The 16731-nt window shown below is 46.5% G+C and overlaps 1 protein-coding gene across 1 annotated transcript in view; it reads right to left on the bottom strand.

The window, feature by feature from the left end:
- Positions 1–15685, bottom strand: part of LOC127008455 (E3 ubiquitin-protein ligase TRIM9-like) — a 71924-nt gene extending 56239 nt beyond the window's left edge. Inside the window, exons 1-3 of the mRNA XM_050880599.1 lie at positions 15668–15685; positions 14333–14428; positions 4166–4296 (exon numbers count right to left, since the gene is read on the bottom strand). Coding sequence (XP_050736556.1) covers positions 4166–4296; positions 14333–14428; positions 15668–15685 — 245 coding nt within the window. The remainder of the gene's footprint in view (positions 1–4165; positions 4297–14332; positions 14429–15667) is intronic.
- Positions 15686–16731: the final 1046 nt, after the last annotated feature.

Genomic DNA, 16731 nt, shown 5'->3' with positions numbered 1-16731 from the left:
AACGGATGTGGAGGAGAGAGAGATACCTTCATTCAATCATTCATATCACTAATTTTCTTATCACAGGAAAACCTTAAACTAAAAACAAAGAGAAGAATAAAACACACACACACACACACACACACACACACACACACACACACACACAGCCGCGATATACACAACCTCCCTAACATGTACACAAATCCGACATACACACACACACAAAACTACATATGCACACACCGAATGACGGACACATACACACGAACATAAGACTACCCATACATACACACATACGATTCTCAAGTAAACAACAAGATAAAAACAACTCTCTCTCTCTCTCTCTCTCTCTCTCTCTCTCTCTCTCTCTCTCTCTCTCTCTCTCTCTCTCTCTCTCTCTCTCTCTCTCTCTCTCTCTCTCTCTCTCTCTCTCTCTCTCTCTCTCTCTCTCTCTCTCTCTCTCTCTCTCTCCTCCCGCTCCCAATCTTACATCATCCTCTTCATCCATTAATATACCACTGCAGAACAAAGGCCTTTCCCAACGTCATCCATCTCTCCCTGTCTGATGTTAGTGCACTTCATCCTGTTCTGGCAAAGGCTCTAACTCCATTTCTCAACCTGGTCCTCTGGCTGTACCGACTTCACTTAAATCAAAACTCTGCGGTGCCACTCTGCTACTTTCACTATCTCCTTTCTCTATTTCTTTATCCTCCCTCGCATAGCTTCCTCTACTCTCTTTACTCTTCCTCTCCCTGTATCTTGCCTTCCTACTTCCATTTTCACTCGCTCATGTCTTATCTACTCCCCTTTATCCATCACCTTCCCTCGTTTCTCATCCCCTAAGTTCTCATTCCCCATTTTCATCACTCATATCCTATACTCCTAATTTTTTCACTCCATATCCTTCCCTGTCATTCTCTCTCTCTCTCTCTCTCTCTCTCTCTCTCTCTCTCTCTCTCTCTCTCTCTCTCTCTCTCTCTCTCTCTCTCTCTCTCTCTCTCTCTCTCTCTCTCTCTCTCTCTCTCTCTCTCTGTCTGTCTGTGTGTGTGTGTGTGTGTGTGTGTGTGTATATACCGCCCCGCTCCCACTCAATCTTCATTATTCAACCCAAAGTTGCGAGTTCTGAGCCAACTCTTGTAACACTTTGAGAGAGAAACACCGAAACAAAAGAATCGCAGGTAATGGTTGGAAGCACCTGGCGCACGTGTTTACTTATGCACCTCAGCTCCCGCTCCACGCCGACTCCCGAGCGAGGACTGAAAGATTCCGAAAAGGTTGACTAAAAAGTTTATCCGCGCACTCTGGGCATAGTCAAACTTTTTTGGGGCCATTTTCTGTTCGTTGTCTGGTAGAAGTCGTTGTGTTCAGAGGTGGTGCATATTTTAAGAGATCGTTTTTTGAGTAGTACCTGATGCATATAGTGATCCTTGCAGTACTGACCGACTAAACGTTTTTTACATCAATGGAAACAGGTCAAGAAAATAAAAAAACAAGAGAAACCAAAGCCAGCCATGCGATGCTCCAGAAAAAACAAAGAGTACAGCATGAATGGCCAAAAGACATGTTTGAACGTGCCCGGAAATTAGTACGCTTCATCATCTTCCCTTTTCCTCCTTTCCCTACATCTTGTTCTCAGTGACTTGTGACTCAGTGGGTTTGGCGCTTGGCTAACGGTCTGAAGGTTGCGAGTGCCATCCCAGCTCACGGCGGCTTCTTGGTGAAAGGCAGCGTTCTCTTGTAACCACCGTTGCCAGATTGTCGTACTCGGAGCATAGCATTTACCGGTTTCTGACGCCCAACTATTGCAAAGAAACATCAGGATATAACTCTTTTAACGGTAACTATAAATGAGTTTCGTTATTGGTGCCCAGAAGACAGTTTTGGGTTAGGAAGTCGGGAAATATAAGCGGCTGAGTACGACAATCTGGCAACGCTGCTTGTAACCCTAACTGAGGTATATGCGCTAAGCTATCTACCTTTTTAACTTCTTTCTCTCCTAGTTTCTATCTTCTCTATTCTTACACATCTCCTCCCTTTCCTCCTCCCCCTGCATACACGTCACCTCCCTCTCAAATACTCACCTGCCAATCCACACACCTGCCCCCCCACCCACCACCCCCCCCTGCTCCCCTCACCAGTATACCTAGAAAGCGTCCTCCCTCTCCCACCTTGTTGCTCATATGTTATTTATTGTTTTACTTCTTGATTTTTTTTCTTGTTTGCTTGTTGTGTATCCCAATATATTTATCACCCTATCCCTCTGTCTTTCCATTTCTCTAATCCTCTATATTCTCTCGTCTTCTTTCTCCTTCTTTCTCATCGCTTTCACTTTGATTTTCTCTTTCTCGGAGTCTCAGGTATTTGGAGGCTACAGAACATGCAGCTTAGTGTCCGCAACCCTCTTTCTCTACCTGCTTCGTGTCCTATAATAATAATAAACACTTCCTCACCTTCCTCAACTACTCCCTCACCCTAGCTGCCCTACCGCCCCCCTCACCTCTGTCTCGGTTCCGTCCCTCGCCAAGCCTCTCCTAATATTCTCACACACTTTCTGCCCTACTCTTTTGTTACTCTCCCTCCCTCTCACCTGCATGTTTTTCCCTTAGCCCTTGTCAATATACACCAGCTTCCCCCACACACCTGTCCAGTGGCTTACCTGTACACCTTGCTCTGCTTCCTTCCTCACTCCCTCACCTCCTTAAACATTCATGCCCTCCTGTCACCTGCGTTCACCACTGCCCCTCCTCTTTCCTCCTCTCCCTTCATCTTTCCTCCCTCTTCCTCACCTCTCCTCCTCTTTCTAAACTGTACATCCTGCTCTACTTCTTACCTCCCTCACCTCCTCTAGTATTCTTCCTAACCTGTCGCCTATGTTCACCTGTCTTCCTCTTCCTCACCTCTCCCTCTCTTCCTCACTTTTCCCTCTCTCCCTCACTTCTCCTCCTCTCCCCTCAGTTGTACATTCAGCTTTCCTTCCCTTACAACTTCTGTTAACACCTGGCTTTCCTTTTCCTTTTCCTCTCTCCCTCTCCCCCTCCCCCTCACCTCTCCCCGTCTCCCATCAGTTGTATGTCTTGCTCTCCTTTTTCCCTCACTCACCTCCCTTATTCATGCCTTCTTGTCCTTCACTTTCCTCACCTCTCTCTCCCTCCCTCCTCCTCTCCTCACCTCTCACCCTCTACCCTCACCTGAAAATCTTGTTCTTCCTGATCTCCTTCGCATTTCCTCACAACATTCATCCCTACCTGTCACTTGAGTTCATCTCCCCCTCTCCCTCACCTCTCCCTTCTCCCCTCATCTGTGAATCCTTTTTATCTCACCTTTCTCTCTCTTCCCTCACTTTTCTCCCCCTCTCCCACTTATATATCTTGCTCTCCTTCTTTCTCCACTCACCTCCCGTAGTATCCATGACCACCTGTCCCTCCCTTCCCTCATCCCGCCTCACCCTCAGCTCTCCCTCTCCCCCTCACCTCTCCCCCTCTCCCTTATCCGTACATCTTCCTCCTTCCTTCCTCACTCGTCTCATTTAACAATCATGTCTACCTGCCCCCTCTTTTTTTTTACTTTTCCCTCCCTCCCCCCCCTCCCTCCCTCCCTCTCGCAGCTCTCTCTTCCCTTCCCCTCTCTCCCCTCTCACCTACGTATCACTTCACTTCCTTCCTTCCTCACCTCCCTCAGCATTCTCCCCAAATTGTCCCTTTCTTCCCTCACTTTCCCCTCCTCCCCCTCCCCCCCTCCACTGACCTGAAAATCTTACTCTCCTGTCTTCCTCCCTCACCTCCCTTACAATATTGCCCTTCCCTTTCCTCACCTGTCCCCACTCTCCCCCCTTTCCCCTCACTTTCCCCTCCTCTCCCTCCCCCCTCCACTCACCTGAAGATCTTGCTCTCCTGTCTTCCTCCCTCACCTCCCTTACAATCATGTCCTTCCCTTTCCTTTCCTCACTTGCCCCCACTCCTCCTCCTTTCCCTTCACTCTCCCCCTCTTCCCCTTACCTCCCCCTCCCTCCTCCACTCACCTGAAAATCTTGCTCTCCTGTCTTCCTCCTCCCTCACTTCCCTTACAAACATGTCCTTCCCTTTCCACACCTGTTCCCATTCTCCCCCCTTTCCCTTCATTCTCCCCCTCTTCCCCTCACCTCCCCCTCTCCCCTCTCCCTACCCTTTTCACCCTTCCCCCTCACCTGTATATCTTGGTGGTGGCCTCCCGCTCCGCCGCCAGCTGCGCCAGGAGCCTCGTCCGCGCCTGCTGCACCGCCTCCAGCAGCTCTCCGCACTGCCGCTCCACCTCCGCCGCCAGGGTGTCGCAGTGGGCCTGAGGTGGAGGTGGAGGGGGAGGGTTAGTAGAGGGGGTGAGGGTGAAGGAATATGAAGGGGTGTGTGAGGGTGGGTGTGTAAGGGGGTGTAGGTGGGAAGAAAAGGTGTGTAGAGCTGTGTAGGGAGGAAGAAAAGGGGGAAAAGATGAGGGTTCGGCCTAAAGGGGGAGGTGGAAGGGGAGAGTTAATGTGGATGGGGTGGAATAGGAAGGGGGAGTGTGGGGTGTGTAGTGGGGAGGTGTAGGGAGAAGGGAAGGGAGGACAAAATGGGGGACCTGTGTGGGATGGGGATGGAGGAAGAGATTGAGGTGGTAGGTAGGGTTAGTGTGGAGAGGGGGAGGGTGGAGTATGGAGGAGGAGTGTTGGGATATTGGGGAGGGTTGTAGGTGGAAGAAAAGGGGGGGGGGAGGGGGAGGGTTGGGCATGGAGGTGGAGGCGGAAGGGGAGGTGGTGGACTCAGTGTGGAGGTGGTGGTGGTGGAATAGGGAAGGGGGTATGGGGTGAGGGGGAAGAAAATGAGGGGAGGGGAGGTGGAAAAGGGAGGGGGAGGGGGATGTGAAGGAGGTTATGTAATAGGTGGAGGTGGACGCAAGTGGGTTAAGCAGGTGTGTGTGTGTGTGTGTGTGTGTGTGTGTGTGAGAGAGAGAGAGAGAGAGAGAGAGAGAGAGGATTAAGGTCAGCAAACAGATATACGTACATACACACATTCATCCACTCACCGGATTTAAAATGTTCACTTTAATTAAGAATTGTAAAAATATATAAACCCCAAAACAAACAAATAAACAAGAAATATAGATGTAATAATTTCCACCTTTTTTATCCCTTTTTTTCTCCTTTTTCCTCCCCTTCCTCGTTCCTATTCTTCGTCTGTCCCTTTTTTCCTTCCTCCCCTTCGTCTGTCGTTTCCTTCCCTTCCTCCTCTACCTCTGTTCTCCATTAGCTTTCCTCCTCTTCTTCTGTCCTCTCCTTCTCCTTCTTTCATCCATCTTGACTCCCTTCTTTATCCCTGGCTCTTCTCTACCCCTCCTTTCTCATCTCTCCTTCCCTTCTCCATTTCCCTTCCTTCTCTCCACCTTTCCCTTAATTCCTTCCTTCATCCCTGCCTTTTCACCTCTCTCCGTCTCACCTTGTACTTCTCTCTCTCTCTCTCTCTCTCTCTCTCTCTCTCTCTCTCTCTCTCTCTCTCTCTCTCTCTCTCTCTCTCTCTCTCTCTCTCTCTCTCTCTCTCTCTCTCTCTCTCTCTCTCTCTCAAGGGCTTCTTTATATTGTACAGAACGAAAACAATGGAGAGAAATGGGCCGTTGAAAACAAACACAGGTGAACTTGTCGAGAATGGAGAAGATATGAGTAAAATGTTGAACGACTATTTCCTCTCAGTTTTCACACAGGAAAATCTAACAGCCATTCCGGAGAGAGTTCAGGTATATGAGGGCGAAGACAACGACAAGTTGAGGGATGTGATCATCACTAAGCAGGTAGTCCAGGATGAGATTGGTAGGTTGAAGAAAAACAAATCGCCGGGCCCCGATAAAATATCCCCACGGGTTCTGAAAGAATGCAAGGAGGTCCTCAGTTGCCCACTTACCGATATCTTTAAGATGTCGGTAAACTCTGGGTATGTGCCCACCCAATGGAAAGTAGCTAATGTGACGCCGATTTTCAAAAAGGGAGACAAGTCAGCCACCTTAAATGATCGACCAATAGCTTAACATCAGTTGTAGGCAAAATGTTGGAGTCAATTATAGCCAGAAGCATTCGGGACCATCTTGAGAAACATAGTTTAATTCATGACTCACAGCATGGGTTCACAAAGGGTAGGTCTTGCCTTACTAACCTGTTGCCCTTCTACACTGAAGTAATCGAGGCGATTGACAGAGATGAAAACTATGACATACTATACCTAGATTTCGGTAAAACGTTCGACAAAGTCCCTCATCACTGGCTATTACTAAAATTACAGGCTCACGGCGTAGATGGGAAAGTTTTTAACTGGACTGGCTTAGTGGTAGGAAGCAGAGAGTGCAGAGCAATGGTAAAAAATCTGAATGTGGCAGTATTACGAGTGGAGTCCCACACAGGGGTCGGTGCTGGGTCCACTGCTTTTTATCATTTACATCAATGATTTGGACACAGGAATTAGCAGTGATGTCAATAAGTTTGCAGATGATACCAAGATCAGTAGAGTAATTCAATCAGACCAGGACGCTACCGTTCTCCAGGATGAGGTTGACAAACTATATGATTGGGCGGGTAAGTGGCAGATGGAATTCAATGTTGGGAAGTGTAGTATTCTGGGTGTAGGAAAGAATACCCCCTCACTCAATTACGCCTTAAATGACACTCCTCTAAGCAGGTCTGGGTGTGAGAGAGACTTAGGAGTCTTAGTGAGCGCTGACCTCCGTCCTAGGGCTCAATGCATTCAGGCTAAAAATGGTGCAAACAGAGTACTGGGTTTCATCTCAAGGAGCGTAAGCAATAGGAGCGCTGAAGTCATCCTCAAACTTTACTTAGCACTAGTTAGACCTCCTCTCGATTATGCGGTTCAGATTTGGTCACCATACTATAGAATGGATATCAAGATGATAGAATCTACTGAAAAAATGTACTGAAAACAGACATATAATGGTTAGGAAGTCGATACCACACCTCGAATCGAGGCAAGGTTAAGGCATCGAGCCAGGCGGACCAGTGTAAAAGGTGTGAATGCAGAAACGAATACTTGTTTCTTGCCTGACAACACACCCCCACTGATTGCCACAAACCTGCTGTCACCTATTCCTTTTTAAGTGGGACGCGGCTCCCCTCGCGACAAATAATGTACTGAAAACAGACATATAATGGTTAGGGAGTCGATACCACACCTAGAATCGAGGCAAGGCTAAGGCATCAGTACATTATTTGTCGCGAGGGGAGTCAGCCGTCCCAAAAAAAGAGGAAGGCAGTACAGACAGTTTGTAATCAGTCAGTGGTGTTGTCAGGCAAGAAACAAGTATTCGTTTCTGCATTCATACCTTTTACACTGGTCCGCCTGGCTCGATGCCTTAACCTTGCCTCGATTCGAGGTGTGGTATCGACTCCCTAACCATTATATGATAGAATCTGTACCGAGAAGGATGACAAAAATGATTCAAGGGGTGAGAAACTTGCCTTATGTGGATAGACTGAAGTATTTAAAGCTACACTCTCTAGAAAGGCGAAGGTTGCGCGGAGACCTGATCGAAGTTTATAAATGGATGAAGAGCTTTAATAAAGGGGATGTCAATAAGGTTTTGGTCGGTAAAGAACCAGGTAGGACACGTAGCAATGGATTTAAGTTAGATAAATTCAGATTCAGCAAAGACATAGGCAAGAACTGGTTCACCAATAGAGTGGTGGATGAATGGAATAGACTTGGCAGTCATGTTGTGGGTGCCAATACCGTAGATACATTCAAGAATAGATTGGATAACTTCATGGATAGTGAGGTAAGGTGGGTTTAGGATTACAGGAGCTGCCTTCTGTAGACCAACTGGCCTCTTGCAGACTCCTTACGTTCTTATGTGCGACAAGGCATTGTCCCTTCAGATTGGAAAAAGGCTAACGTGACACCGATTTTTAAGAAAGGAGACAAAAAAGTACCAGGTAATTACAGGCCCATTAGTCTAACTTCGGTTGTAGGTAAGCTACTTGAGGGCATAATTAGAGACAAAATTGTGAGTTACCTTGAAAGCCACTCATTAATTGGGGACTCACAACATGGCTTCCGAAACAAAAGATCCTGCCTATCAAATCTATTAACCTTTTATAACGACCTCTTCACTGTTTATGACGTAACCAAATCACTGGACGTAGTCTATCTTGATTTCCAGAAAGCGTTTGATAAAGTCCCGCATCATAAATTACTTTACAAATTAAAGCAAATAGGTATTGACGGTCAGGTAAACCAATGGATCGCGAATTGGTTGAGCAACAGACAACAAAGAGTAGTGATTGACGGATTTAACTCAGAGTGGGCGCCTGTCACTAGTGGCGTCCCTCAGGGCTCGGTTCTTGGCCCAGTGCTCTTCATTATTTACATCAACGACGTGGATGTTGGACTCAATAACCGCATTAGTAAATTTGCAGACGACACAAAGATTGGTAACTCGGTTCTCACTGACGAAGACAGGCAAAGCCTCCAAGAGGATTTGCACAAAATTTCAACTTGGTCGGATAGATGGGAGATGCCCTTTAACGTAGACAAGTGCCAGGTCCTTCAAGTTGGAACGAGGAATAAAAGTTTGATTACGAAATGCGCGGCGTTAAACTCAAAAGCGTTCAATGCGTCAAGGACTTGGGGGTCAAAATCGCGTCAAACCTCAAATTCTCAGCAATGCATCGATGCAGCAAATAAAGCGAACAGAATGTTGGGCTTCATTAAAGAAACTTTTTATTTAAGAATAAAGATGTAATACTCGCTCTACAACAGTTTAGTCAGACCCCACTTGGAATATGCGGTACAGTTTGGTCTCCCCACCATGCAAAGGATATTGCTAAATTAGAAGGTGTTCAGCGTCGGGCAACGAAAATGATCCCTTCCTTGCGCAACAAATCCTACGAAGAAAGGCTTTCTACCCTTAACATGTTCTCTCTTGAAACGTCGCCTCCGAGGAAAACTGATCGAATGTTTTAAAATACTTAATGGTTTCACGAATGTAGACAGATCAACATTGTTTATGATCGATGACACTTTGCGCACGAGGAACAATGGCGTAAAACTCAGATGTAGACAAGTAAATTCAGACTGCACCAAATTTTTCTTCACCAACATTGTAGTGCGAGAATGGAATAAGCTCCCATCATCAGTGGTCCAGTGTAACACGATTGACTCCTTCAAAAATAAGCTCGACCGTCACTTCCTTCAACTTAATATCAACTAGAGTAGAAATGCAACGTTTTGGAGTCTTCTGATTAATGTAAAATCACTTAGGTTTAAGGACAGACCACCAAGTCTGGACCATGGGGTCTGTGTGGTCTGATTTTCTATGTAAATCTATGTAAATCTCTCTCTCTCTCTCTCTCTCTCTCTCTCTCTCTCTCTCTCTCTCTCTCTCTCTCTCTCTCTCTCTCTCTCTCTCTCTCTCTCTCTCTCTCTCTCTCTCTCTCTCTCTCTCTCTCTCTCTCTCTCTCTCTCTCTCTCTCTCTCTCTCTCTCAGCCACCTCCTAACCGCATACCCTTTCTCACTTCTCAATTATTTTTCCTCCCTCCCTCCCTCTCTCCTCCCTCCCCCTTCCCTCCTTCCCTCCCTCTCTCACTACTTCCACTTTCCTCTCCCTTACTCTTACCTTTCTCCTCTTGCCTCCATTACACGCAAACCACCTTTCTTTTTCTCCCATTTCCTTCCGCCTTCCCTCCCTCCCCTCCTTTCCTCCCCCCTCTCGTTCCTACCTCCTCACCCATCTTTCCTCCGTTCTTGCCTTCCTTTTAACTTTAGGTCCCTCCCTTCCTCCTTCCTTCCTTTCCCACCTCCCTCCCTCCCTCTCTCCCCAAGCCATTACCTCCCTCCTTCTCTCCCCTCCTCTCCCTCCAGCACACTCACTTAACTCTTACTTCTCTCGCGTTCCTCCTCCTCTTCCTTCTCCTTCCTTCTCTCCCTTCCATCAGCTTTCTTGGATACTCTCCCTTTCTCTCACTTTCCTTCTCTCTCCACTTTTCTTTATTTCATTTTTTTATTTTTGTTTCGTTTATTTCATTTATTCCTTCCTTAAAACTTTCACAGTACTCTCGCTATCCTTCCCTCGTTCCCTTTCCTCCTCCTCCTCCTCCTCCTACTCCCTTTTTTTTTTTGCAACCCCTAACACCTCACCCCAATCCCCACTTCGGGATGGCGGTGGCACTTCGGGGAGGCGGTGGCTGAGTGGTCAGGTTACGGACGCGGCGTCTTGAAGGACCCGGCTTCGAGTCCCGCCCGCCGCTACAAGATGACAATTATTTTCAGTTATCGCCGAGTGGCCGATGACTACCCATATGCTGTCCTGAAGACCACCTACCAACCCTGACTCTAAACTCTCTTAAGTGGCTGGAGTAGGTAGGAAGACACCTACCGAACGGGCGCAAGCCACTCCCGGTGAGGTATATATGGGAGGTGAGAAGGGAGCTGAAGCCCTCCAAAGACCCTTCCCATGTCCTCACTAACCGTTTCCCTATTGTCTCACCAACACCGGAGAGTAGTTCAGCATGCTCTCTAAAGACAGATCCTCTCTTTATCCACACCACACTACATTCACATAACATATACACCTTTTTCCAAAATTCAAAATTCAAAATGGCTCAATTAAGCAATGCCTCGGAGTCCCCGCCTCGGGGACCTAAATTCCCCAGGAGGACTCCCCTTCTGGCTGCCGACCCGAGAGGTGTCTTGATAACTCCTCGAACCTCTTTCTTCTCAATTTCTGCAACATTCGCGGTCTTCGCTCTAATTTTCATTCTGTGGAACATCATCTCTCCTCCTCTAAACCTCACCTTCTCTTCCTTACCGAAACACAGGTTTCTGAGGCTACTGACAGCAATCTCTACTCTGTTCCCTCCTACTATCTCTATCCTAAATTTCAATCCAAAGCTGGATGTTGCGCCTACGTGCGCAACGACATCACTTGCTCTCGTGCCCACGACCTTGACTCTTCTGAATTTTCCACCATCTGGTTAAGACTTCACTGTCATTCTATTACTAAATACATCTGTGCTGTTTATCTCTCACCTAACTCTACCAACTATGTAAAATTCTTTGACTATTTGAATTCTAAAGTGGAGCACATCTTGACCCACTCTCCCTTCGCTGAAATCTCCATCCTAGGAGATTTCAATGTTCACCACCAGCTTTGGCTTTCATCCTCTTTCACTGACCATCCTGGTGAACAAGCCTACAACTTTGCTATCCTCAACGACCTAGAGCATTCCTGACCGTCTTGGAGATCGGCCCAACATTCTAGACCTCTTCCTTACCTCAAACCCTTCTGCTTATTCTGTCAAACTGTTCTCTCCGTTGGGCTCCTCCGATCACAATCTTATTTCTGCATCCTGTCCTATCGCTCCTGTACATCCTCTGGACCCACCGAAGAGGCGATGCTTCTGGCATTTGCTTCAGCTCAGTGGGACGACCTGAGGATGTACTTCCGATTCCCGTGGAATGATTATTGCTTCCAGGATAGAGACCCTCTGTGTGCTCAGCGCATCACAGAGGTGATTGTCTCTGGAATGGAGGCATACATTCCTCGTTCTTTCTCTACTCCTCACGCTAAAAGCCTTGGTTTAATCACGCTTGTTCTCGTGCTGTCAATGATAGAGGTAGCTCACAAAAGATACCAGAGCCTTCAAACTAATGCTAATTATGAACTTTACATTTCTGCCCGAAATCGTGCCAAATCTATTCTCCAACTAACCAAAATTCTTTCATTAATAGAAAATGTCAAAACCTTGCTTTCTCTAACTCTTCCCGTGACTTCTGGCATCTAGCCAAAAACATCTCCTCCAACTTCACTTCTTCATCTTTCCCTCCACTCCTCAGTCCTGACAGCAACACTGCCGTCTCATCTATCTCTAAGGCTGAACTCTTCTCTCAAACTTTTCTAAAACTCCACTCTGGACGATTCTGGGCATATTCCTCCTACTCATCCCCCCTCTGACTCCTTTATGCCTGTTATAAAGATTCTTCAAAATGATGTTTTCTATGCCCTCTCTGGCCTCAATCCTCAGAAGGCTTATGGACCTGATGGAGTGCCTCCTATTGTCCTTAAAAACTGTGCCTCCGTGCTGTCACCCTGCCTGGTCAAACTCTTTCGCCTCTGCCTGTCAACATCTACCTTTCCTTCTTGCTGGAAGTATGCCTTCACACAGCCTGTACCTAAGAAGGGTGACCGCTCCAATCCCTCAAACTACCGTCCTATTGCTTTACTTTCTTGTCTATCTAAAGCTTTTGAATCAATCCTTAACCGTAAGATTCAAAAGCACCTTTCCACTTCTGACCTTCTATCTGATCGCCAGTATGGGTTCCGCAAGGGGCGTTCTACTGGTGATCTCCTAGCCTTCTAACTGACTCTTGGTCATCCTCTCTTAGCCGTTTCGGTGAAACTTTTGCTATTGCGCTGGACATATCAAAAGCTTTTGATAGGGTCTGGCACAAATCTTTGCTTTCTAAACTACCCTCCTACGGTTTCTATCCTTCTCTCTGTACCTTTATCTCCAGTTTCCTTTCTGACCGTTCTATTTCTGCCGTGGTAGACGGTCACTGTTCTGCTCCTAAATCTATTAACAGTGGTGTCCCACAGGGTTCTGTCCTATCTCCCTCTTTTCTGTTGTTCATTGATGATCTTCTTTCCAAAACGAACTGTCCTATCCATTCCTACGCCGATGATTCCACTCTGCATTATTCAACTTCTTTTAATAGAAGACCCACCCTTCAGGAACTTAACGACTCAAGGCTGGAGGCTGCAGAACGCTTAGCCTCAGACCTTACTATTATTTCTGATTGGGGCAAGAAGAACCTGGTGTCCTTCAACGCCTCAAAAACACAGTTTCTCCACCTATCCACTCGACACAATCTTCCAAACAACTATCCCCTATTCTTTGACAACACCCAGCTATCACCTTCCTCAACACTAAACATCCTCGGTCTATCCTCAACTCAAAATCTCAACTGGAAACTTCATATCTCATCTCTTACTAAATCAGCTTCCTCGAGGCTGGGCGTTCTGTACCGTCTCCGCCAGTTCTTCTCCCCTGCACAGTTGCTGTCCATATACAGTGGCCTTGTCCGCCCTCGTATGGAGTATGCATCTCATGTGGGGGCTCCCTCACACAGATCTTCTGGACAGAGTGGAGGCAAAGGCTCTTCGTCTCATCAGCTCTCCTCCTCATACTGATAGTCTTCTACCTCTTAAATTCCGCCGCAATGTTGCCTCTCTTTCTATCTTCTATCGATATTTCCACGCTGACTGCTCTTCTGAACTTGCTAACTGCATGCCTCCCCCCCTCCCGCGGCCCCGCTGCACTCGACTTTCTACTCATGCTCATCCCTATACTGTCCAAACCCCTTATGCAAGAGTTAACCAGCATCTTCACTCTTTCATCCCTCACGCTGGTAAACTCTGGAACAATCTTCCTTCATCTGTATTTCCTCCTGCCTACGACTTGAACTCTTTCAAGAGGAGGGTATCAGGACCCCTCTCCTCCCTAAACTGACTTATCTTTCGGCCACCTCTTTGGTTTCTTTTTAGGAGCCGCGAGTAGCGGGCTTTTTTTTTTTATTAATGTTTACTTTTTTGTGCCCTTGAGCTGTCTCCTTTGCTGTAAAAAAAAAAAAAAAAAAAAAAAATGAGGTCCGGGAGGTAGCATGAACCATGCAATATGGCACCACTATAAAACATTTGCCCGCGCCACAACGGGCAGGGGCTGGCCAGTAGAAAGACTACCGGCGCTATAGACTAAATGTGAAAAAAAATACTTTCTTTTTCTCAGTCTCCTTTCCAAGGATGTAGAAAGGGTTCCGAGTTTCCGACCTCCAAGCTCCTTTCCCTTCTAATTATCTCTACCTCTCTCCTTTCTTTACGCCAATCTTTCCCTAACCCTTTAATCTCCTTTATTCAACCTCGTTTTTCTTCCAATCTACTCTCCCTTTCTCCATCTCTCTTCTACCACTCACCCATTCCCTCAGTAACTCCACCCCCTTTCCTTCCATGCCCCCCTCGTCCCACCTAACACCCTCTAAGCCTCTTCCTTCTTCCACTCCAACCCACCTACCCGCACACCCACTCACGAGCTCACTCACGCCGTGTAACTCCTACCAATTAAACCTTCCCTTACCCAAGCTTCCACCTTACACCCTACCCTCCCTCTACCCCTTCCACCCCAGGCATACCTATTCACTCACCCTACCCACTCCCAACATCCCATCCCACCTACCCACTCTCCCTTCACAACTCCATACCACACTCACACCACCTAACCCCTACCAATAAAACCTCTCGCTGCCCATACTCTCTCCTTATCCTTACCCAACCCCCCAACCCCATACTCACATTGACTCTGTCCTGGAAGGTTTTGAGGTTGGTGATCTGGGCGTGGGCAGCCTTAGCGCGCCCCGACAGCTGCTGCAGCGACTCCGACAACTCCGCCTGCAGGAGGGAGAGAAGGGGAATGAGTGGGTGGACGAGAGAAAGGGAATGTGAGTGAATGAACGAGAGGGAGAGAGAGGGAGTGAGTGGGTGAGAGGGAATGAGTGAATGGGCGGGAGAAAGAGAGAGAGGGAGTGAATGAGTGGGCGAGAGAGGGAAAGGGAGTGAGTGAGTGAGCGAGAGTGAGAGTGAGTGGGCGAGAGGAAGAAAGATGAGAGTGAGTGAGTGAAATGGAGAGAGAAAGAGAGAGGAAAAAAGGGAGGGAGTTGGGGAGTAATTGTGAGAGGTTGGGGAGAAAGGGATAATTTACAGGAGGTAGCTTGGGGTATGAGAGGGAGAAGGAGTGAAATGGAGAGGAGGATAAGAAGAGTAAGGGAAGAAGAGGAGATGACGGTTCGGAGGAGGGAGGGAACGAGGAAAAATGAGAAAATGAGAAAAAAATAATAAGGCGTAGAATGGAGTGGGAGAAGAGGAAAGGTATGAGAGAAAATAAGGAAAAGAGAAAGGATTAGAATGAAAAGGAAAAAAAGAGAGGGAATTAGGAACTGCGGTGGGGAAGATAATGTGAAAGAGGGTGAAGGGAATGAGGAGAGTGGGAAAAGTTAAATGAAGTAGAGGGGAGAAAGGGGGAATGTAAGAGTGGGGATAGAGGATAGGGTGTTAAAGCGGAGGGGAGAGGAAAGAAGAGAGGGGGAAAACAAGGAAAAGAGAAGAAGAAAGGAGCCGGAAAAAGGAAAATGGTGTAAACAAGTGTGTGTGTGTGTGTGTGTGTGTGTGTGTGTGTGTGTGAGAGAGAGAGAGAGAGAGAGAGAGAGAGAGAGAGAGAGAGAGAGAGAGAGAGAGAGAGAGAGAGAGAGAGAGAGAGAGAGAGAGAGAGAGAGAGAGAAATACATACATACGCATTGCACAACTAAACCAGGTCGACGGTTTGGCATTAAATTTATGTAAAAAGAAGAAATGAACTTAATGAAAGGACGAGAGCACTGAATGTCGAGAGAGAGAGAGAGAGAGAGAGAGAGAGAGAGAGAGAGAGAGAGAGAGAGAGAGAGAGAGGAGAGAGAGAGAGAGGATAGAGAGAGAGAGAGAGAGAGAGAGAGAGAGAGAGAGAGAGAGAGAGAGAGAGAGAGAGAGAGAGAGAGAGAGAGAGAGAGAGAGAGAGAGAGAGAGAGAGAGAGAGAGAGAGAGAGAGAGAGAGAGAGAGAGAGAGAGAGAGAGAGAGAGAGAGTATTTTTGGCATACATTCATTATATCCTTCATTTTCGTGTTCAGGGTTTTCCCGAAATGCTGACTTTTTTGTGCCTTTCATTCAGCACGGATTATATTTTTGAAGCTTAATTTTGTTGCCTATTTATTCGCTTTCCTTACTCCCTTTCCTTCCTTTATTTATACATTTTTTTTTATATTTTTTTTACTTATTTCCTTTTTTTCTTTTTCTTTCTTTCCTTCTTTCTTTCGTTCGTTAGTTCGTTCGTCGTTCTTTCATTCCTTCGTTCCTTCTATTTGTTTCCTTCTTCCTTCCTTCTTTTCTTTTATTCTTTTCTCCTTTTCTTTACCTTCTTTTCTTTTTCCCTTTCTTTCTTCCACCCTTCCTTCCTTCCTTCTTTCCTTACTTAAATATATATTACTTTTGCTCTTTCTTTCTTACCTTCCTTTATTCATTTTTCGCTTTCTTCCTTTTTTTATTTATTCCTTCCTTCCTTCTTTTTTCCATTCCTCTCCTTTTATTTTCCTTCTTTTTTATCTCTCTTATATTTTCCCCTCCTTTCCTTCTTTAGCTCTTCCTTTCTTATTTTCTTTTCTCTGCCTCCCTTCTTTCTTTTTCCCTTCCTCCATTCCTCATTGACCTTTCTTCCTTCCTTTCTCCTTTTCTCAATTACGACTTTCTTACTTAACTCCTTTCATTTTCTTCCTTTTTCTATCTCACTTTTCATGTTTTTCTTTTAATTTTTTCCTTTGATTTTTCCCTTTTCTCGTGTTTTATTCTTCTCCCTTCTGTATCTGATCCTCCTCTTCCTCCTCTTTCTCCTTCCCCTTCTGTCTCCCTTGATTCCTCCTCTCACTCTTTATTTTCTTTTTTTCTGCTTTCATGTCTCCCATTAACTCTCATTTGCGTCCTCTCGTCTCCTTCCTCTCATTCCCTCTTCCTCTCCTCCTCTCCATCCTCTTAATACCCCTCTCTCTCACTCCTTCTCTCTTCCCACGCTTTCCGTCCTTCCTTGCCTCTCGCCTCCTCCCTTTCCTTCCATCTGTCCTGCCTTGCTTTCTTCCTTCTTCTCCTTTTTCCTTTTCTCTTACTGCTTTCT

The sequence above is a fragment of the Eriocheir sinensis genome, chromosome 37 (assembly GCF_024679095.1).
Source record: "Eriocheir sinensis breed Jianghai 21 chromosome 37, ASM2467909v1, whole genome shotgun sequence".
NCBI classification, from domain to species: domain Eukaryota; kingdom Metazoa; phylum Arthropoda; class Malacostraca; order Decapoda; family Varunidae; genus Eriocheir; species Eriocheir sinensis.
Note: the sequence above shows the minus strand (reverse complement) of the source record. Positions and strands in the feature narration are given on the sequence as shown.